The 21,210-nt window shown below is 36.6% G+C and overlaps 1 protein-coding gene across 1 annotated transcript in view; it reads left to right on the top strand.

The window, feature by feature from the left end:
- Positions 1 to 21,210, top strand: part of PECT1 (phosphorylethanolamine cytidylyltransferase 1) — a 112,012-nt gene that overhangs the window by 48,125 nt on the left and 42,677 nt on the right. The window contains exon 5 of the mRNA XM_089143746.1: positions 16,373 to 16,440. Within this exon, the coding sequence (XP_088999872.1) occupies positions 16,373 to 16,440 (68 nt within the window). The remainder of the gene's footprint in view (positions 1 to 16,372; positions 16,441 to 21,210) is intronic.

Below are 21,210 nucleotides of genomic sequence, written 5' to 3'. Positions count from 1 at the left end.
GTTGGTGGCGAATCTAGTCCATCCAGGTCTGACTAGATCACCCTTACAGTGGTTCCTTATCATCTTCAGCACATAACCATGGTTATAAATAAAATTACTTACCCTTTTAGCCCTCACAACCACATTATTGATTGACTTTTCTTTCCCCAAGTCCTTCAATATAAGATCAATTGAATGTGCTGCACATGGTGTCCAAAAGAGGTGGATCTTGCTGCTTTTCTTCCTCATCAACATTTCACCAGCTTTTTTGAAGTTAGCACCATTATCTGTGACAATTTGGATAACATTCTTTGGCTCTACCTCGAGGACCACCTCCCTAAGAAGCTTATAAAGGTAATCAACATCTTTGATTTTATCTAAGGCATCCACTGACTTAAGGAAGGATGTCTTTCCATTGCAGCTCGCAATGAAACTAATGATGGACTGTCTAGTAGGACCAATCCATCCATCAACCATCACAGTAACACCATATGTACTCCATTTTTCCTTTAATGAACCAATGTATTCATCCACCTCCTGTTTTACCTTTGGTAAATATTTATTCATTACTTCCCAAACTGTTGGCCCTTTAACCGCTACACCTGCCCTAGCAACTGCATTGATCATCCCCTGATAGTATGGTGTTTTGGCTACATTGGCTGCAATGTTTTTGTAGAGCATGAATTTGCCGATTGCCAACCTAGCTTCCTCCTCCCTACTGCCTTCTCTACCTCCAGCAAACATATATGGAATGCTTCTTTGATAGATGTCTTGTTGCTTGAAGAGGGAAGGGTCTTGGTCAAATGAGGAATCATAATGTCTAGTCTTCCTCCTTTCGGTCCTCTCAGTTCCCTAAAAACTATGTCTAGGTGGCATGGATGCCCCTGACCCCGAAACACCTGCTCCCCTTATTTGTTCATATTGCCTCACATTCTCAACATGTAAGGACTGTCTGCTAGCTTCCATTGCATCCTTTATTTGTCTCCACTTGGCCCGTGACTCAACACCCATAACCCTCCTCCTCCCTTCATCGTCGCTTGACTCCTCATCAACATCAAGAAAAGGTCTAGATAGCACTGTATCCTCAAATTCCCTTTGCTTTTGTGCCATCTCGTCCTTTTTTTGTTTCCCTCCCTTTAAAGTTGCTACAATTGTTTTTTGCATTTCATAAGGAACCTTGGGACACTTGGAAACATCTTTGTAACCACCAGCCAAATGTTGCTTTAATTTGGTTGAACCATCAAAATTCAAAGTCTTAAGGCAATACTTGCATCGGGATTTCTTCTTGTCAGCAGTCAGTGGATCCCCATGTTGCCAAGCAATGTACATCACTGAAAGTTTGAAATACATACATGAATGTTCCCAAATAATCATTTGAATAATTTTTAGATACATAAAAACATGTAAAAACAATTTATAAAACAACAAAACACACACTTTGTTCTAAGATAACACATATACAAAGCTCAAACAAACATGTTTGTATTTTTAAAATAAACTACATAATATGAACATCCTTTAAAAAAAAAACAGATAAATTTTTAATTACATATTATTTTTTTAAACTATTTTATGTAAAAATAATTTATAAAACAACAAAACACACTTTGTTACAAGGTAACATATATACAATGCTCAAACAGACATGTTTGTATTTTTAAAATAAACTACATAATATAAGCATCATTAAAAAAAAAAAAAAGATAAATTTTTAATAGAATATTATTTTTCATAATTTTTTATTTAATTATTTAAATAAAAATTAAAAAAAAATACAGCAAGCATGATAATCAAAATATTAATATATGAGATTTTAGCCCTCTAAATGTAGTTTAACATAAATAATAATCACACTCATATCATAAGTATTTATTTATAATTTTTAATTTTAATTTTTTAGATAATATATATTTTAAATAAGAAAAAAAATAAATTAATAACAGAAAATTAAATTTTTTTCCATGAAAGTGTTGATCAAAGCTTGATCATCAACATATATTTACACTCATACAACCATTATAGAACATTCTATTTGAAAAAAATTCAAATTTGGGGAAAAATCTTACATTTCTTGAAGATCACTTGAAATTGGCTTGAATCACTTGAAATATGCTTGAATTTGTTGTTGTAGATGAGTTGATGATGTTGCTATGTTGAATCCCCAACAAATTCCAGCCAAAATGGAAGCTCCAGCGAGAGAAGGGCGAGAGAGAGGCTTGAGAGAGGCGAGATATGCCTCTTTCGAGCGAGATAGGGGCTTTTTAAAGCCTCTAAAGCAGCCAAAAGTGTACCGTTAGCGAGATCTCGAACCGAGATCTCCCATCTCTCAACTCTCGCTGACCCTCTCGTCTCGCTATCGTGAGATAGCAAGATCTCCCAGCATGGTCAAGGCGACAAGGTGACCAAGTCGGTTGGGGCACTACTACGCAATAAAACGGTACCTAGGCGGCAATATGGCGATAAAGCAATTGAAGCACATTTTTTTTAGTACAACTATTTTATGAGGCTCAAATAGTATACCAAAACTTATATAGTTATATTATAAGCTAAATAAATATTAAAAAAAACATAAATATGAAAGATAAACATAAACATAAAAAAAAGTTCAACTCATCATAACATATGATTATAAACTATATAAAACTATAATTATGAAAACGTAAGTAGTAACTATACCTACCTTTGTGACAATATGATGTCAAAGAGGCAGCAATTATTGGCTTGTTGCTTAACTTAAACATCTGATTTGTTTTACCCGACATTTTTTTTAAGTAAATGAATATCAAATCTGAATCGGAATTTATTATGTCCACTTTTTTAACTTGATGGATAAATTAATTGATCGCATTATTCTAAATAATCTCTATCTAATGTTTCCAAAATGTTAAATGAGTAACTATTATATTTGATATGGTTTTGGAGAACAAAATTTGATGTTTCAAAATAAAAAAGAAGAAAAAACTTATGGTACAAAAAGTTGAAAAAGTGACTACTTTAGTACTTAGGCGGCAATATGGCGCACAAGGTGACAAAGCTGCAGTGCCTAGGCAATAAAGCGGCTGAAATCTTGCATGTCAAAAAAGCGGTTCAACATCTAGGTAGTGAAAAACCTGCCTAGGCAGCCACCTTGGCACACGTAGGTGGATACCTTGATAACAGTGGCATAGCTTAGGCTCTTTTTGGTATTAATTATCATTCTTAGGCTCTTTTTGGTATCAATTCTCATTCTCTATTATGCCTATTTAAAATAAATGAGTACAATAATTCATTACTGGTCAAGAATGAAAAATGGTTTGGTGACTTTTGTCGAGAATAAATTATGGAATAAAAAATAAGTTTGGTATGTCAAAATGAAAATTTGTCAGAAAATAAAAATGAAGAATGATAAAAAAAAAAAAAGCCATATTAATCAAAATAAAATTAAAAAAATTATTAATTATAAGATTATTGCATCTCACAAAATATCAAGTGAACGGTTTCCACACAAAATATCAGCCTTGCAAGAAAGCATCAACACTCACTATAACTCCAGTGTTATGTCTACTAAAATTAAATTACACCAAATATTTATAAGAAAAATAAGGAGTTATACAGTAACGTTTCCATTTTGATTTATTGTTTCTAGGCAAGAATTTCCTATTTCTAAGTGCTAAAATCATGTATGGTTACACAGAAAAAAGAATGTTCTTGTTACGGAAAGAATACGAAAAATTATATGCTTCGCATGAAAAAGGAATGTTTTTTCCCATTTTTTATAAGTACTTAGGTTCATATTAAAATTCATAAAAGGTACTTGTAATAAGCAATCTAATCTTTGTCATGTACAATCTATGTTAGTAATTGAAACAAAAGAATCTTGGTGGATTTGAACCACCATCCTCTTGAAACATGCTCATGTTCCAAGTGCTCTACCAATTGAGCTAAAGATCCATAAATTGAAGTAATCAAGTAAGATGTAATAAAGACTACAAGAATGTCTTTTTTGCCACCAAGGGGCATGGACATGAAATAACTTAAATATAAATAATTAAGTATAAAATGGTTCGAAAAGAAAAATAATCATGCTTTCACAAAGGAAGACAACATTGTGAACACTTTACAATGAAGACCAGCAACAAGCCAATGATATTCTTGAGTGAAATTTTACTTTGTCTGTAACTCTACATTAATTATGTCTTCAAATACATATACTGACACATATATAAATTATATCTAGAACAAAAGTAAAGAGCATTTAAAAATGAAACCCAAACCACAAACACAAAGGTGTCATTCATGGAAATAATACTAGGTTAAACAATGAAATCAGAATCTCAAGCTTAGTGGCATATAAGTCAAAGATATCTCTTAAGGTCAATCCCAAGATTCCAACCACAATTCCCAATTCTGCCTTCTCCATGATTAGTTGAGGTAAGAATATGGCAAATGATATTGGTTGTTTTACCAAGCTTAGTTGGTTGTTTATCCAGTGTTAAGTGTAAGACACTCATAAAGTTGGCCAAGTGGAAAAATCAATCACTAAAAAATTTAGGATTTCTGAAAACAATTCATACCAATGCTTGGATTAGCAATATTATGCATACCAAAATGTTAACATACATGCAAGAATCTCACACTTTAGACACCATCATGAAGATTCAAACAAGAAATTAATGATGCAACTAGCCAAAATCACAAGATATAGGGAAGACCAGGGTACAAGGGCAACAATAACTAGATGGGTTTTCTACCTCACTACCCCTTTTGATAGATCAACATATCTATTTAGAATCAACGAATCCAATACATTGAGTGAATCATCACCCAAAGCCAAAATAGCGACATGCCTGTAAAAGACATCTGACATTTTATAGGAAACTCACAAAATAAAATTGTCTTCTTTAAATGGAAAAATGGTTTGGTGATCATTAGCTAGGTTGTTAAGACATTTACGGGATAACAGTAATGAATGATATCATCTGCACTAATTTGTCCAATGTAAGTCCAACTTTAGGATGTTTATGAAACCTAGAAAGGGGTATCAATGCATTAAGGCCTCTGTTTTGAATGTCAGAGAAATTTCTGCTAAAAAAATTCATCCAATGAACAAAAGAAATAAGTGAATAAAGAGAAGCTTCCTCACTCGTTCAACCTAGCAATCACAGCTGGTTTCTTCAAGGAGGATTTGATAAGCACCAATACCAAATAGGTAGGCCAGTGACCTATAGAGGATGAGAGCTTTCCACATTCACTAGGAAACCCTCCGTCGGATTTTGGTGTTTCCTTTAAGATTGTTTGTTGCAAGAAAGCTTTGTAAAGTGTAGAATCAGATTTTTTTATATAATCACAAACCTTCCAAGTGATTTCTTTAAAATCCCATTAAATTTATCCTATTGTGGGGCTTGTTTTGTATTTTGATTTGGATTGATGGCCTTAGACATGGAAGTGGGTAGTTCTCAAACAAACCTAACATTGTTAACTGAGCTAGAAATGGTTGGTTGCTGAAACTGTTATGATACAGAAAACCAGTAAGGAAATTAAAAAGAGGGTATTTGATTTCTCTACATCAGTTTCAGCTTCTGATTTTTACTGGGAAGAATAGAGTAAAATTGGAAAACTTGTTTTCTGTGAATACCAACAGAATCAGGTGGAGAGAGTGACTATTTTAAGCAATAAAGAATTGAAAACTTGAAGCCAGTCACAAATATCAAAGAAGCTCTGTTTCTTTGTCACTTTCCTTGCTTCCTGGGCGGTCATTGTGTTTGGCAATTTCATTACTAAGAAGAAAGAAGGAAATAACAAATGCTCTGATTTGGGGGAGTTCAGCAACCATCCTATATGGTCTTCGATTTGTGAATCGTTAATTGATAGTTGGAAATTGGAAAGGGAGGAACCACTCATGTCAAACACAACTAATTTGACACACAAAATCTATGAATTCCTTCACATTTACACACAAATTAATGACCCACCAGTACTAGAAAAACAAACGGGTTGACAAATATTGACAAATAACAGATGAAATACGACACAAAGATTATAGGGTTCTCAAACAACAGAATGAAAATCACACTCGTTTACAGTGTGTTTACCAAAAAAAAGACAAAAAAGACAAAAACTCTGAATTTACCTGAAAACGACGAGGAATCAAGAACCCTAGATGGGGGATTTCAGGCGAAAAGATAGGGGAAAAAAACCTGAGGACTCCGAGTTCTGCTTCATTCTCAGGCAAGGGTTTCGTTCTTGTACACCTTGAGAATCAATTGCAGGTTAAAACTCCACCGCAAGCAATTTCAGGTTAGAACTCTACCGCGAGCGATTGCAAATTAGAACTCCACCGCGAGTGATTGCAGGCTGGAAGTTCACCGCGAGCGATTGCAGGCTGAAACTCCACCACGAGCGATTGGAGGTTGAAACTCCACCGCGAGCGATTGCAGGCCGAAACTCCACCGCGAGCGATTGCAGGCTGAAACTCCACCGCGAGCGATTGCAAGTTGGAGTCACCGTGAGTGAGATGTGAGAAAAGGAGAAGAGTCGTTCGTTCTTAAGCTTACGTTAGGGTTTGAGAGAGAGTTTGGGAGTGGTTTTTATTAAAAAAATGGTTATTTACTATTGTACCCTCATCTTCACTTTAAAATTTTAAGTAAACCTCCGCATAAATGAGGAGAATGAATTCTTACCCATAAACCACAATAGATAAAAAGTCCATTGTAAATTTTAGAGGTTTTTCTATTATATTAAATAAAAATGAGAATGATAATAGGTGCCAAACAATTTAAAATAATAAAAAATTCTCATAATAGAGAATGAGAATTGATACCAAAAAGAGCCTTAATTATGAGAAATTTTCATTATTTTAAATTGTTTGGCATCTATTATCAGTTTTTTTTTTATTATTATTATTTTTTAAATAATAAAAAAACCTCCAAAATTCATAAAAGACAATGTTTATTATGGATTATGATGAGAATTTCATTCTCTTCATTTATGTGCATGTTTACTTAAGGGTAAAATAGTCACTACACTTTTTTTTTAATAAATTTTTACTTTTTTTCCTTTTTTCTCACTTGTTCACTATCATTTTCAAACAAGTTTTTATTTTGACATCAAACTTATTTTTCATTCCATAATTTATTTTTGACAAAATTCACCAAATCATTTTTCATTCTTGACCAATAATGAATTCTTGTGCTTATTTCTTTTAAATAAGCATAATAGAGAATGAGAATTGATACCAAAAAGAGCCTTAGGCAGTGTATCTAGATTAGCCTCAAATAGGGCTAATTGGAAAGCAAGAACCCATGTAGTCAAGCCCATTAAGTTGGGACGAGGCTTCTTGTTGTGTAACATCAATCTTTCAATCACCTCCTTTATTTACCATTCAGGTTAGATGTCTATGATAATCACTTTGTGGAATCTCCCTTGTATCAATATTCATCACCTCATTCAATCCTAGTATGGTAAAACTTACACACCATGTATACCATTTTTGTACTACTAATGACCTTCTGGTTCTGAGGTTGATATCCGCAACTCCAATTTGGCATCAATCCTTGCTTTTGTCTCATACTCTGCTCATCCACCAAGATAATAGCATCATAAAACACATACACCAAGGAACCTCATCTTGTATGCCCTAGGTTAAATTATCTATGACAAGGTCAAACAATAAAGGTTCGTGGCTGATCTTTGGTGTAACCCAAATGCAATTGAGTATCCACCTCCTTGACACCCCACAAACCATTCCTCCCCCCACACCCCCCCCCAAAAAAAAAAAAAAAAAAAAAAAAAACAACCCCAAAATGATAAAAAGAGAAAAAGGAAAAAGAAGAAGAAAGGTTCTTATGCTAGTCACCACACCATCATACTTACCATTAATTATGTCCACATGTTTACGTGACACCATTGTCTTCTCTTGTATCTGTCAGAAGTTCATCTTGTGACTTTATCTCATGCTTTTTCAATGTCAATGAAGACCATGTAGAGATTATTTTTGCTCTATATATATATTTTTCATAACTCTCTTAAGTAGGCAAGGTTCAATATTGTTGCGATTGCGTAAGAGTTACTTGGAGAGCAAGTTGTGGCTTCTTGGAGTCCAAGCTGTCTGAAAAATAGAAAGTTTTGGCTTGCAGGAAAAGTAGCAAATTTGGAAAGTATTGGGTGCACCACAAAATTAGGAAGTTACTGATTTCCTAATAGCTTTAGTTTATATTTTCTTTCTTTTTTGAGAACTGTCTCGAGAATATTAGATAGTGTTTTATGTTTGGAATGTACTCAGAATTAGAAGTGATTAGGGTTGTAATCTTCATCTATGAATAAAGCTTTAGGGGTAGAGATGTAGACCATTGGAGCTGGTCTATACATCATTGCGTTTTCTCTTCAACCTCTTCTTTTCTTCTATTTTCTTCTTCTTTTTTAGCTTCTTTTCATTCAGTTTCTGGCCTTCGGCTGCACCTCAGTGGAGGTTCTGGTTTGTTATATGGTATCAGATCCATTCTACTGAGGTCGTGGCCATTTAAGTTCCATCATTTGGTGTTTTTTAGTGTGTGTGTGTGTGTGTGAGTGTAAACCGTGTGTGGCTGTGATAGAACCCTCTCGAGCTTGGCCTGAGTCCCACCAAATCCTTATTGACAGCAATGGATATTATCATTCATGGCTACAGATTCAATACAGACAGCAACAAAATATAGCTCTGTTCATTAATCCTTTACTTGTAACAGACAAATAGGAAATAACACCAGAAAGCTATGAGCTCAGAATCGTATTTCAGCAGGATAATATTGAAGTAACAATCTATTTCATTAGGCAACTCTGATCGGAAATAGCTGCTGACTACAGAGTGTGATTCTAATGACTGATAAAGACTACTGAAATTAAGTAAACCAAATCAAAACTCAGATAAATAAGAACATGATACCATGGCTAGGCCATTCCCCAGAGGTCTCCCTCTCCTCAAGCACTTGCTTGCCTCTTTTTTCCCTCCTTCTCTCAAGCTCCCCGTGCCTTCTCCTATTCCTCACCGCTCTAACAAACCTCCACTGCCACCTGGGAGCTCCTCTGCATGCTTTTGGTTATGGGTGCTGCCCAATAGAATCATGCCACTTGTCCCCTTGCTGATAGGTCTGCCTCCCTGCTCTTTGCTGCTGCTGATCCTTGCTTCTCTTCTTATTCTTCCTTTGGTAGACGTGGGTTATTAGGGGCTTATCAGGCTGTAAAAGCCTTAAGCTGCAATGGTGTAATGTTCACAAGAATGAAATTTTAAGAAGACAATCAAGTCTTCTATGTCCATGGCTGTTCATACTATCTGTAGTAGAGTTTTAAGCTTCCACAATGGCTGTTCCTTTGAAAATTCTGTCCAAGGAAGGCATGCCATTCCAAATTACAAGTATCAAGTTGAAAGAAGTTGAAAAATATTTTCTTCGGGCAAAGGCGATGTATGCATTTATTCATGTTCAAGGAATATCAAAGTAGTTGAAAGAAGATTGTCCTGAGGTTGATACGAAGGATATAACCACTGTTTCTGCACATGAAACCCGGACTCCTGAAGATGCTGAAGTTAAGGTATGGATTTGGACTAGCGTTGATTCTCCTATTGTAAATAACATTATGTTTTATGACACCTTAAGCAGCTATGGGAGGACTTGTGTGATTCCTTTGGTCAGGAAATTTTTTTTTACGAGTCTATGATTTGTATAATCGGATGTTCAATTACTCTCAGAATGGTTGCTCGTTGATGGAATATTATAATGTATTTAAAGGATTAGTTGAAAAATTGCCGCAACATCAGCCCCTTCTTACCAATTTGAAACTTTAAAGATAACAGGCTGAATTCTATGTCAAAATTTTTGGCTGGTTTGGATCTAGAATTTTTGGCAAGTAAAATTCAAATTTTGACATCTGAAACTATACCTACCTTGAGTGATGCTTTCTACAGGTTATTGCGTATTAGTGGACAAATGAATACTCAAGGAAGCAAGGAGAACTCAGCAATAGTTGCAGGCCATCGCCATGGCTCTTATCTCCATCACGTGGAAGGGGTATTGGTTGAGGAAGAGGAAGGGGAGGAGGTCGAACTCCCCTGCCAAATTTATCCAAAGGAAATCTGGTGTGTTACTAGTGTGGCAAGCAAAATCATATAGAAGAAAATTGTTGGGACAAACATATCCTACTAGAGTGGGCAGAAAACTATGTTAATGTGATAGCATCTAGTGGAGAGAATTCCACTAACAACTCATCTGTATCCGCTTTGGTGGCATTTACAAGTTCCTTGTCTCCTAGTGTTGACCTCAATCGAATCCTGAAATGCCTACAATAGTTAGAGCAGAGTCAAAATACATCCACCACCAATCTTGCCCAAACAGGATCTTTGGACCAAAAGGATTGGTGGAGGAATTGAGAAAGGGGGACTGTACTATTTGGCTGATTTTGACACTTACGCTGCAAAGACGTACACTGTGTCACCATTAGACTGGCACTATCTAGTTTGAGACATCTTCACGAAATTTTTGCCTGGTCCAGCCTTTGTAGAAGGATGCTGCAAGCTAGGAGTGATCAATACTCTCTAGCTTGAGAGGTGGGGGGTGTTGTGATAGCCTAATAGCTACTTGGAGAGCAAGTCGTGGCATCTTGGACTCCAAGCAGTCTCAAAAATAGAGAGTTCTGGCTTGGAGGAAAAGTAGTTACAAATTTAGAAAGTATTGGGTGCACTACAGAATTAGACAGCTACTTATTTCCTAATAGCTTTAGTTTATATTTTCTTTCGTTTCTGAAAATTGTCTCTAGAATCTGAGTCTTTTTTTTTTTTGGGAATGTACTCGGAATTAGTAAGTGATTAGGGCTGTAATCTTCATCTATAAATAAAGCTTTAGGGGTATGCAGACCACTGATGCTGTTCTTTAACCCCTTGCGTCTTCTCTTCAGCGTCTTTTTTCCCCCCCTTCTCTTTCGTCTTCTTCTTCAGCTTCTTTTCATTCAGTTTCTGGACTTTGGCTGCACGTCAGAGGTTCTGGTTTGATATGATTATCTCTGGTATGAACCTGCTGAAAACCCAAATATGTATTTTGAAAACATGGTCGAATCCAGGGCTTTATTGGTCAAAAAGCTTCTTTTGTGGCTCAGGTAGTGACTACTTTCCAGGAAAGGGGGCGATGGAGTACACTATTGTGGTAGCCGAAATGGCAAACTCACCTGCTGCATTACAATAAGTAGCTCCTTGTATCGCAGTCGCTCTGGCCGAATTTTTTTTTTTTACCATGAACTACATACTTAATTCATTTATGATGATCCCTCCAACACAAGCTTATAGCCAAATGTCTATTTTTCGTTATTATACAACTCAAACTGGTACTTGTGGTTTGTGACCTATGTTTGATACTATATAGCTGGTAGAAATTAAGATAGACACTAAGTAAATGCTTTTGTATTTGTAATTCATTTACATAAGTTATTGTTCACAAATAAGCAAGTATACCCCCCATTTGTTTCCAATAAAAATGATAACAAAAAAAATCTAGAGGGGAAAAATGCTTCTCTTCGCCAGTTCATAAACAACAAATAGATTATTGATTGTAGGTACAAGTTTCAACCTTTTAGTACTGGGTTTTCTTATGACAACAACAACACTACAAGGCTTATCCCAACTGAATGGGGTTGGTTACATGGATCCTTGCCACATACAAGGCCTAAGCCATGGGTATCTTTTCCACCACTTCTCCTAAGGGTATCTTATGTCTACCCTAAGTCTTTTAGTACTGGCTTTTTTTGTGAATGTAAAAAGTTCATGAATCATATCATGGTTTGTTACTTGTTAGAAGGGAAAAATAGGCAAACCAGGCTGGCGCTATTTCTCGATATGGCTGGAAGTGGAAGCCCTTTGTTGAGTAACTTGAGTTGTATTAGGACGTCTAAAGTCCTTATTTTATTCTGATTTCTCTACTTGTTCAGACATAAATAAAGCTACTGGGTTTTGAAGGCTTCTCCAGTTCTATCCTTCAAAATTGAGCTTTCTTCTCCTCTTCTCTCCTCTCTTTTTGTCTTGTTATAGTTACAATTCACATGGTATCAGAGAAGTGTTACTACAACTACAACCAGACTGTGGTAAGCTCTCCTTTCATCTCTTTTTTTGTGTTTTTATTGGTTGAAGCGACTGCAATTGTCTTTTTCTTTTGTTTGGGGGGGGGGGGGGTTGAAGACAATTTCTGTTCCCCAGTTCTCTTACCCCCGTCTCTCTGAAGGTATGAACTTTTGATCTGTTCAATTCAAGCAAGGAATTGGAAATCCTTTTGTCTCTGTACACTGTTGCTGCCGGGCATCCGTATCTTTTCTATCTCTTTGTTAAGTCTTGGACAGAAGCTGAGTTATTTAGGTATTGTTCTTTTTGAAGATGGCTCTGCTAGTCTTTATTTTGTGGACCTGTTGTGAAAAGAAAGTCCGGCTGCTGTGCAGATTTGTTTTAGCTGGTTTGCGGACCTGTTTTGGCTGGTTTGTCAATCTGCTTAAAGATTTTTTTTTTTTTGGAGGGGGATTTCCTTATTGTTTATTGATTGATTTACTTTTATTCAGCAGAAGAATGTTTAACTAATGGTCCTAAGACTGCTATGAGTGAGGTTATTTTTCCATCCTCCAATTGTTGGAAGATTATTGTGAAGGTGGTTCTCACTAGACATGGGCATCGAGCCCACTTACCTAAATCAGCCCTTGTAGGTGATGAGAATTGAGAAATTACTGATGCACGTATCTTAGGACAAGTATTTAATTCTATGGCTGACCGTATTGTGGATCTTGTAACCACTAGCTCAAAATTTCACTGGGTTTCGCCAGCCAGAGAAACCATCAAAACCCTGATATTTTGGTGATATGTCGCATAATTTTGGGAATGTTTTGGTGGAATTTCACCTCCAGTTCTGGGGGGTATTTGAGGTCATTTTGGCCAGTTTTTGGTGTCTAGCCTAATTTGAGGCTAATAAATACACTGGGAGTATTATGTTTACCTAAAAACCCAACCTAAAGTAGTGTTCTTGATAGGCACATGCGCGGATGGATGTAGGCGAAACTGGAAGTTTGGAACATGAATATAAAGCAATATAAGTAATTAAGTATACAAGTGATGCAAGAGAACACAGAGATCTTCATTAAATTGCAAGAAAGAAGAGAACATCTAAAATTCATTATACAAGTTTACAAGTAGTCTAGTGTACAACTATACAGGTGTAGGCAAGTACATAGTGGTCCCATCTTCCCAATACCAAGTATCGTGTCTTGGTGGATCCATCCCCGGTTGATGCTTCATCGTACTATATATTATGTTCTCCCCTAAAATATGTACATCCTGTCCCCATGACATCCCTTGTTGATGGTTGTTGAGATAGTTGCAAACTGTAGATCGTCATCCTGTGGCTCAAGAATTCATGTATGTGGGAAATGAGAATAGGGATACCGAATAGGCTTAACTGCCTATGACAATCATGCAAGAACAACTCACATATGTTGAAGATCGACACAGAAAAGTGCAAGAATCAAGTTAATGAAGAGAGAGAAGCTCTAGTTTTGAGCATAGTTGTCACGGTGACGAGGTGATGCGAGGCGGTTTTAGCTAGTTGAGGTAATGAGTCGACAAGGCGCCCTTCGAAGCGCTTTTGAGGCGGTCGAGGCATTTTAAGTGAAATTTTTACTTTTTAGTGTATATCTCATACACTAATTCATTATAAACCTATCATATCTTATATAATAAAAAAACTAATATTAGCCATTTAGCCTACCTTAAGTCATCCAACATACTAGAAACCACACATAGTAGGTCCTAAATAAATTCCAAGTATCATACTATCATTAACATGAATCAAGATACGATAAAATGTGACTAAATAGTAAACACATAGATGCATGAGTCATTCTTCTTCTGAATCTCGTTCTAAACTGATTCCTAAACTGAGTCATTGTTCTTCTGAATCTTGTTACTGTTTACTTCATAATCAATAATTTTGGTCATTCTTGATTTTATATTCTGAACTCTAAAATCCCTGCATCAATCCAGATGTTCTGTCTTGATTTCTAATTTCCCAATCAGAAGAGCAAAAGCTCCCTAACTTGAGAAAAAGCCCATTCTGAATCAAGACAACTAACTGATCCAAGTCTAAACCAAAATACTGCAGGTTTTGTGTGGCTGTTTGCAGGGACCTACTAGTAGCAATGGTGATCAATCCTACTTAATTAATAAGAACGACAGGGTGATCAAAAGCACACAAGCCAATAACCAGCAAGTAAACCCAAACATCAAATTTTAATGCAATCATCTTGATAGGCTAAATGAACGTATACAAAAGAAAAAATCCTACGATTTCATCAAAGATAGAAATAGGAAAAGAAGGCGTGTCGAGAAGTTACAAACTTTAGCTATCCGATACAGTGCTGCCAACTCGAGAGTGACCGAAAGCGAGAAGTATACAAAGGAAAAATTCTTGCTCTAACAGTCTTCCGCTGCCGCCGGAAGTTGCTGCCGCCGGAGGTTGCTGCCGCTGCAACTACGGTGGTTTTTGTATGATGGGAAAAAAAGAAGCAGAAATAACAGAGTAGCAGGTGTCGCTAGCAGTCGCAGAAGTAAAAAGCAGTTGTACTGCTGTCGCCAGTGATGTCTTTGACTGTCGCTGGTGTCACTAGTGGTTGTCATCGATTGTCTGGAAGAGAGTAGCAGAGGGAGAGGCAAAGAGGAAGAAGAGAGACGTTAGGGAATTAGGGATTTCGGGTTTTCACTCGACAAATTCTCGATTTTTCCCTCTTTTTTTTTTTTGGTGTGTTAATGAATTAATGTGACAAATGATCCCATGTAACATTTATGTAACCATTCAGCCATTATATCATTCCCAATTTGAATCTAATTTCCAATTCATTTTTGGCCTTTGATTTGGAATAAAAAAAATGGTGGTTTTTTAAAAACCAAAAAGGCGGTCGCCTAGGGGTCTAATGCGTCCGATGCGTCGTCTACGACTCATCGGCGATGCCTCAGAGCCTGAGGTGACCGCCTTATGGCCTCCCCCTGAGGTGGTCCTCGCCTCAGCCTCTCTATCACCGCCAAGGCGTCGCTATGCCTTGACAACTATGGTTTTGAGAGTCAAAATTTTGCCTAGATGAGGCAAAACTTTGACTCTCAAATGGTATATAGGCAATAAATCGGCAAGATATTGACTGAATGACGATTTTCCCCAGAGGGTTTCGTGTCACTACTTACTGAAACAAAGAAATATTGCCAAGTTTCGGCGAAAAACCGGCAAAATGTCTTACTATGCTTGTAACTCACTTGAAATCTTGGATATAGTAAAAGACTTACGGGAGTTTATATTTTGGTGAGAATAATCTGTCCAAAATTTATAAATTGCACAGGAGTTTTGTCACGTAGATGGAAAGGGAAGACATTTAACTCAGTATTTTGCTGATTAAGCGTATTTATGAAGACTGAGCTTTACTCTATCTATGACCTCTGATACAAGAGTGATGCCCAAGAAAGGAGGCAACTTGCAGTAATGAGTTTTCCAGGAGGCCTTGGAGAAGAGTTTGACTCTGTCCGTTCACAGATTCTTAGAGTTGATCGAATTCTTACTCTAGCTGATACCGTTTTGAGAGTTTTTAGTATGGCACGGGAGAACCCTTGTGATGCCACACAGCCCACACTAATAGGTAATGGCACTTAGCCACATTTATCTCCACTTGCTTTAGGGGACAAGGTTCAGGACATAGTTGGGTAAAACCTCTGGTAGACAAGCTTCTGTAGATAATTCACGAGGACCATTTTAATGAAGTTTGTTTTGGAAAGTGGAAAAAATCAATGACAGTAAGGCTTTTGGCTTTCCATGGGAATTGTGCTGTCATTCTCAAAATGTGTGGCTTCTGTTGAAATTCAGTATTTTGAAGCCAGCATGAGGTTTTTAACTTTCACTTGTCTGAGAACCCTTAATTTCAGCTGACCTTATCTTTGGATTTTGATACAGTGCTTTGTTTTTTGTATCTACCCCGTGGTTCAGCAAATATTTGGGCTGCTATTACTGAAACTTCATATAATCTCCTAATTTAGTTATGGGAATATTTTTATGTGGGACAAATTCAACATGGTGAATACAATATTATAATGGTTTTAGGGTGGGACATGACATTTATCAAGGTTGCCCTGGTGGTATTTGTTAAGGTATACTGGGTACACCTAGCAAATCAAGACAAACATTTCATTTCTTATATTTGTTTGTCCTCTTAAATGACAATTGCTGTTATGTTGCTGCTGCTACTTTTGACTTTCCATATATTATGTGCAAGTAGGTTTATTCCCTTCTTAACACCCCCGCCCTAGCCTCTCTCTCTCTGTCTCTTCCGGAAAGAAAAACTTTAAGTTGTACTGATTAATGGTTTGCTACCATGTCATGTTTAGGTACTGAGACTTGCTCGAGGGCTTGGAGACTTTCTTCTTGTTGGGATTCACACTGATCAGACAGTCAGGTCATAAGCTTATCTTTTTTCTGTCTGTCTTCTTCTTTTTTTTTTTTTTGAAGGGGGGGGGGGGGTGTTTGGGGGAAGCTAATTTATGAGATGTGTAAACTTTCAGTTTTAGCTGACATTTTTCTGGTATTGTTTGGTTGAAGGATCGATCTCTTAAAAATGTTATTTTAGTATTGTAGGTATTTGTTGACTTCCAAAATTTATATTGCTTTACCACTCCAAGTGCGTAGATGGGATTTGCTTTTTGTTGATATGTTGATCTCTTGCTGAGAAGAAGATCAATTGTGTTTACATGTAACAAGAATAAGAGAGCTGGTTAATCTATCCAATTAAAAAGTAAAAAGAAATTGCTTATTGATCTTAAAAAGGAAACCTGCGGTAGTAGTAACAGGAAAATTTCTCATTCCTTGATGATCTGAAAGCCGTAGGATTTGAAGGAAGCCAGGAAAGATTCCTGTCCTGTGCAGTGTACAGCCAGAAAATCTGGCTCCTTTTCGGGAATATATCTTCAAATCCTTCTGCTTCCTCCTCTTTCAGTTTTCATTTCCAGATAATTTTCAATTTGCACTTCAAATCATAGCATCTTATAAGAAAAGTTAAGCTAGGAAGCAAATGTGATGCAGATTCATCATCAAATTTGACTTCTTTCCTTTGAAATAGTCAAGGATATATGTATTTGGTTTTTCATTGGATGGGTTTACTTTGTAATTAGCAAAGTAGGAAATCGGGTTTCATTAGTTTAGTAGAGTCCTATTTTAAGTCCAGTTCCTTTATAATTTCAGTTTATTGGCCAGTTTAGGTTACCTAATAGGTTAAGGATTGGGTTAGGCCTTTTCCTTTTGTAAAGGAGTCTATCTTGGAGTCATTATCTGATTCTGAGTTTGAGTATGAAACTATGTTGGCCAATGTGGCTATAAATATTAGATATTATTGCTCAATTGAGCCATTAATTGATGAATTGAATTATGAGTTCTGTTTATTGCTACAGGTGAGATACAATGGCATAACATGGTTGTGTCGATGTGACCATCTCCTCCACACCCCCTTGCAAGCCTTGCAATTCTCTCTCTATCTCTCTTAATGCGATTTCTTCTCCATCTTATTGCTAAAAATTTCTACATGGTCAAGGTCGTTCCCCCCTCCCCCTTTCCTTTTTTTCACCCCCCCCTTCCTTGGCCCTGTTTGGTTCTTGAGCTTGTTTTAAAATTTTAGAGATTTCAACTTCGCTTCAAATCCTGGCTTTTTGTTTTTTTTTTTTTTTTTTTTTTTTTTTTTTTTTTTTTTTTTTTTTTTTTTTCCTAAAAAATTTGATTAGGCAAAGTTTCGCTATTTTTCAGATCAGGGCAATGACTCGCCCACCACGGTACCCCGGCCAGATTTGATCTCCCGCCCAGGCCCTAAATCACCCCCTCCCCAAGAAATTTCTTCTAAACCTCTAAAACCCAATCCTCAATTATTTCTTTTCCACTTTTTTTCTATCTTCGTTTACCATTAATTCTAGCCACTAAACCCTATATCTAGTATAATTTAACCATTAGAATCCATTGGAAATCCATCCTATAGTCTATACATATAATCTCATTTACCCAATAAAGATTACACATCAAATCACCATCCTACATCTGAGGTTTTATCCCTATTTGTCTGAATTTTTGTTCTCTCGAAACACCCAAAATTTCAAACGTAGATCTACAACCAATCCAACCGTCATAGCAGTCCCAAACGTTAGGGATCATCCCCGTATCTTTACCTATGTTCTCTCCAAGTTTTATCCCCATCCAACCTCTATAACCTACAATCTTGTGTCCCCAATCAACTACACAAAATCCTATCCTTTGAGTTGAGATTATTGAAGCATGGCTCAAGCTCAATCTAGATGGGGAACTAGTGGCTCAAAAAACTGAAATCTTGTGAAATCTCAGCTGAGTTGGTACATTTTTTGCTAGCTCATCTTGAGCCAACTTGTTGGCCATCTTGGTTGGTTCTAGGACTTAGTTTGGGCTAAAATTGGTATTTTTGGATCTTGGAAGAGCTGAATGAATCCTTACTTGCGTCTGAAGGACACAGTAGGAGCTTTATTTATATTAAAAACTTACCAAATACAAAACAAACCAATCTTCCCAGTGTAGGAATCTTACAAGAAAAATAAAATCCTAGTAAATCCAAACTAAACTAGGCAACCCCAAATATGGAAAGTAAACTTTGTAAATCTGTATTTCAACACCCCCCCCCTCAAGTTGGGGTATAGATATTTATCATTCCCAACTTGCCAATGGTACTAGTGAACATCTTGACACGTAAGCTTTTTGTAAGCAATAAGCACATCAGCCCACTAATTATCGGAGGTAACAAAGGTATTTTGAACCTGCTCAGTCTCAACCTTTTCCTTGATGAAGTACTTGTCGATCTCCACATGCTTAATCCTATCATGCTGTACCGGATTATGAGCTATGCTGATAGCTAACTTGCTGTCCGAATACAGCTGTGTAGGTGCCTCTAAACTGTCCCAAGCTCATAAAGAAGCCCCTTCAACTATAGTACCTCACAAGTACCTTGAGGTAAAGCCTTAAATTCTGCTTCAGCACTAGATCACACAACTACTGCATGTTTCTTGCTTCTCCATGCTACTAAGGTGCCTCCTACATACGCGCAGTAGCCAAAGGTAGACTTTCTATCATTTGGACATCCTACCCAATCTGCATTTGTATATGCCTTAACTCTAAGGTGTCTATGGATTGAAATCAAAATTCCTTTTCATGGAGTAGCCTTCAAATATTTCAAGATCCTGTATTTTGCATCCAAATGAGAAGAATATGTATGATGCATATACTGACTGACTGCAAATGTGATATTTGGTCAAGTGTGTGGCAAATAGATCAACTTCCCGACCAACTTTTGATTGCTTGTCTTATCAATTGGTTCTCCTTCTTTTGCCTTCAAGGGTAGATTAGGCTTAGTAGGAGTCTTAGTTGGCAACAACCTAACATCCCAGACTCCTCCAGTAAATCCAAAGTATACTTCCTCTGGGAGAAAGACACACCACTAACCGAATACGCAAACTTGAACCCGAGGAAATACCTAAGTTTGCCCATACCCTTTATCTCAAATTCAGTCCCCAAAAAAGTCTTCAAGGCTGAAATTTCTCTCACTACTGCCTATGATCACAATATCATTTACATATACTAAAAGTATAGTAGTGTGGGAACCACTGTTGATGAACAAGGTGTGTTTTGCATTCCTCTGCTTACAACCATTAGAGGTCATGGCCTTATGGAGTCTTTTGAACCACACTCTTGGAGATTACTTCAGCCCATACAATGCCCTCTTTAACTTGCACACTTTCCTATGAGTCTTGGCTGTAGAATACCCAAGTGGCACATCCGTGTACACCTCCTCTCGGAGTTCTCCGTAGAAAAGCATTCGTCACATCTATCCACAGAAGAAATTCGGTCGAAATTATCGAAATTTTGACCAAAATGCCTGCATGTTTGAAAATCAAGACGAAAGCAAAAAAGTTACAGGTTTTGGCTGAAATGATACATAATTTCGGTTGAAACAACATGAAATTCAAAATGATACTGTCCTTGTTATAAAAATGAAGCGTTTCGAGCGGAACTTGCGAAATTACGCAGGTTCTACCAGTTTCGACTGAAATCGCCTCTACAGATTTCGACACCAACCCCCTTTTCCCCATTTTCCTTGCATTCTACCCTCTTTTCACCTCATTTTAGCAACTCCTTTGCATTCCTTCTTCAATCTGGCTCCTCCATTGTTGAGGTTTTGAGAATCAAAGAAGGTGGTGAGCTAACAAACTTCTCCATTTTTTATTTTTATTTTGTTTACGGCTCAAATCAACTTAGATTGTTTTCAAATTAAAGTATGTCTAGTCTAGAGTGTTGATTTATGAATTTGTGGTCTCAAAAATAATTTTTGGTTCTTCCTAGCATTTTTTTATTTTTCTGTTATTAAAAATTATTTTGTAAATTATATATATTGTTACAAATACACATGTAAAATTGTATAGTAGATGTATGAGCTTCAAATTAATGTATGTGAGACAACATATTGCTGTGATGGCGTTGAATCAATTTTTTTGCTGTTAATTATCTATACTTACTATATTTAATATATATTTAAATAAATTTAAAAATATTTAATTATTAAAAAATACTAATTAATTTTATTTTAAATTTAAAAATAGGACAGTATTAGTGGAAGCATGTATGCAATTTTTGGAGCACGTTGTGGAGCTTTTTAAGGTAATTAATATGTATTTTTATATTTTTTAAATCATTTAGATATTAAAAAAATACATATTTATTTGTGTTTTATATTTAAAAATAGGAGATTATTATTAGAAGCATGTATGTAATTTTTGGAGCATATTGTAGAGATTTTCAGGATACTCAGTGTGTATTTCTTGTATCAGACACTCTCTTTCAAAGATGTTAGACATTGCTTGGCAACACGGAAGGCCACTGACAACTGAGAGGAAGAAGAGCAAGCGTAATTACTGCAAGAAACAAATAGGAGGTGAGGCCACTAGACTGAAGGTGCATCTTGCTGAGGGTAATAGGGATGTAATAGGATGCTAAAAGGTACCCCTAGAGGTCATCTAGCTGGGGGAAACATGGATGTAGTAGGATATGAAAAGGTACCCTCAGAGGTGAAGAAGGCAATGGCCTCACACTTGGCTGAGGGAAAGAAAAAGAGGAAAGAGAAGAGAACACTAAGGGAGGAGTTCAATGATGCATACCTAGATGACCTTCC

The sequence above is a fragment of the Hakea prostrata genome, chromosome 2 (genome assembly GCF_041222555.1).
Source record: "Hakea prostrata isolate BN-2017 chromosome 2, UWA_Hpros_2, whole genome shotgun sequence".
Classification (NCBI taxonomy): Eukaryota; Viridiplantae; Streptophyta; class Magnoliopsida; order Proteales; family Proteaceae; genus Hakea; species Hakea prostrata.
Note: the sequence above shows the minus strand (reverse complement) of the source record. Positions and strands in the feature narration are given on the sequence as shown.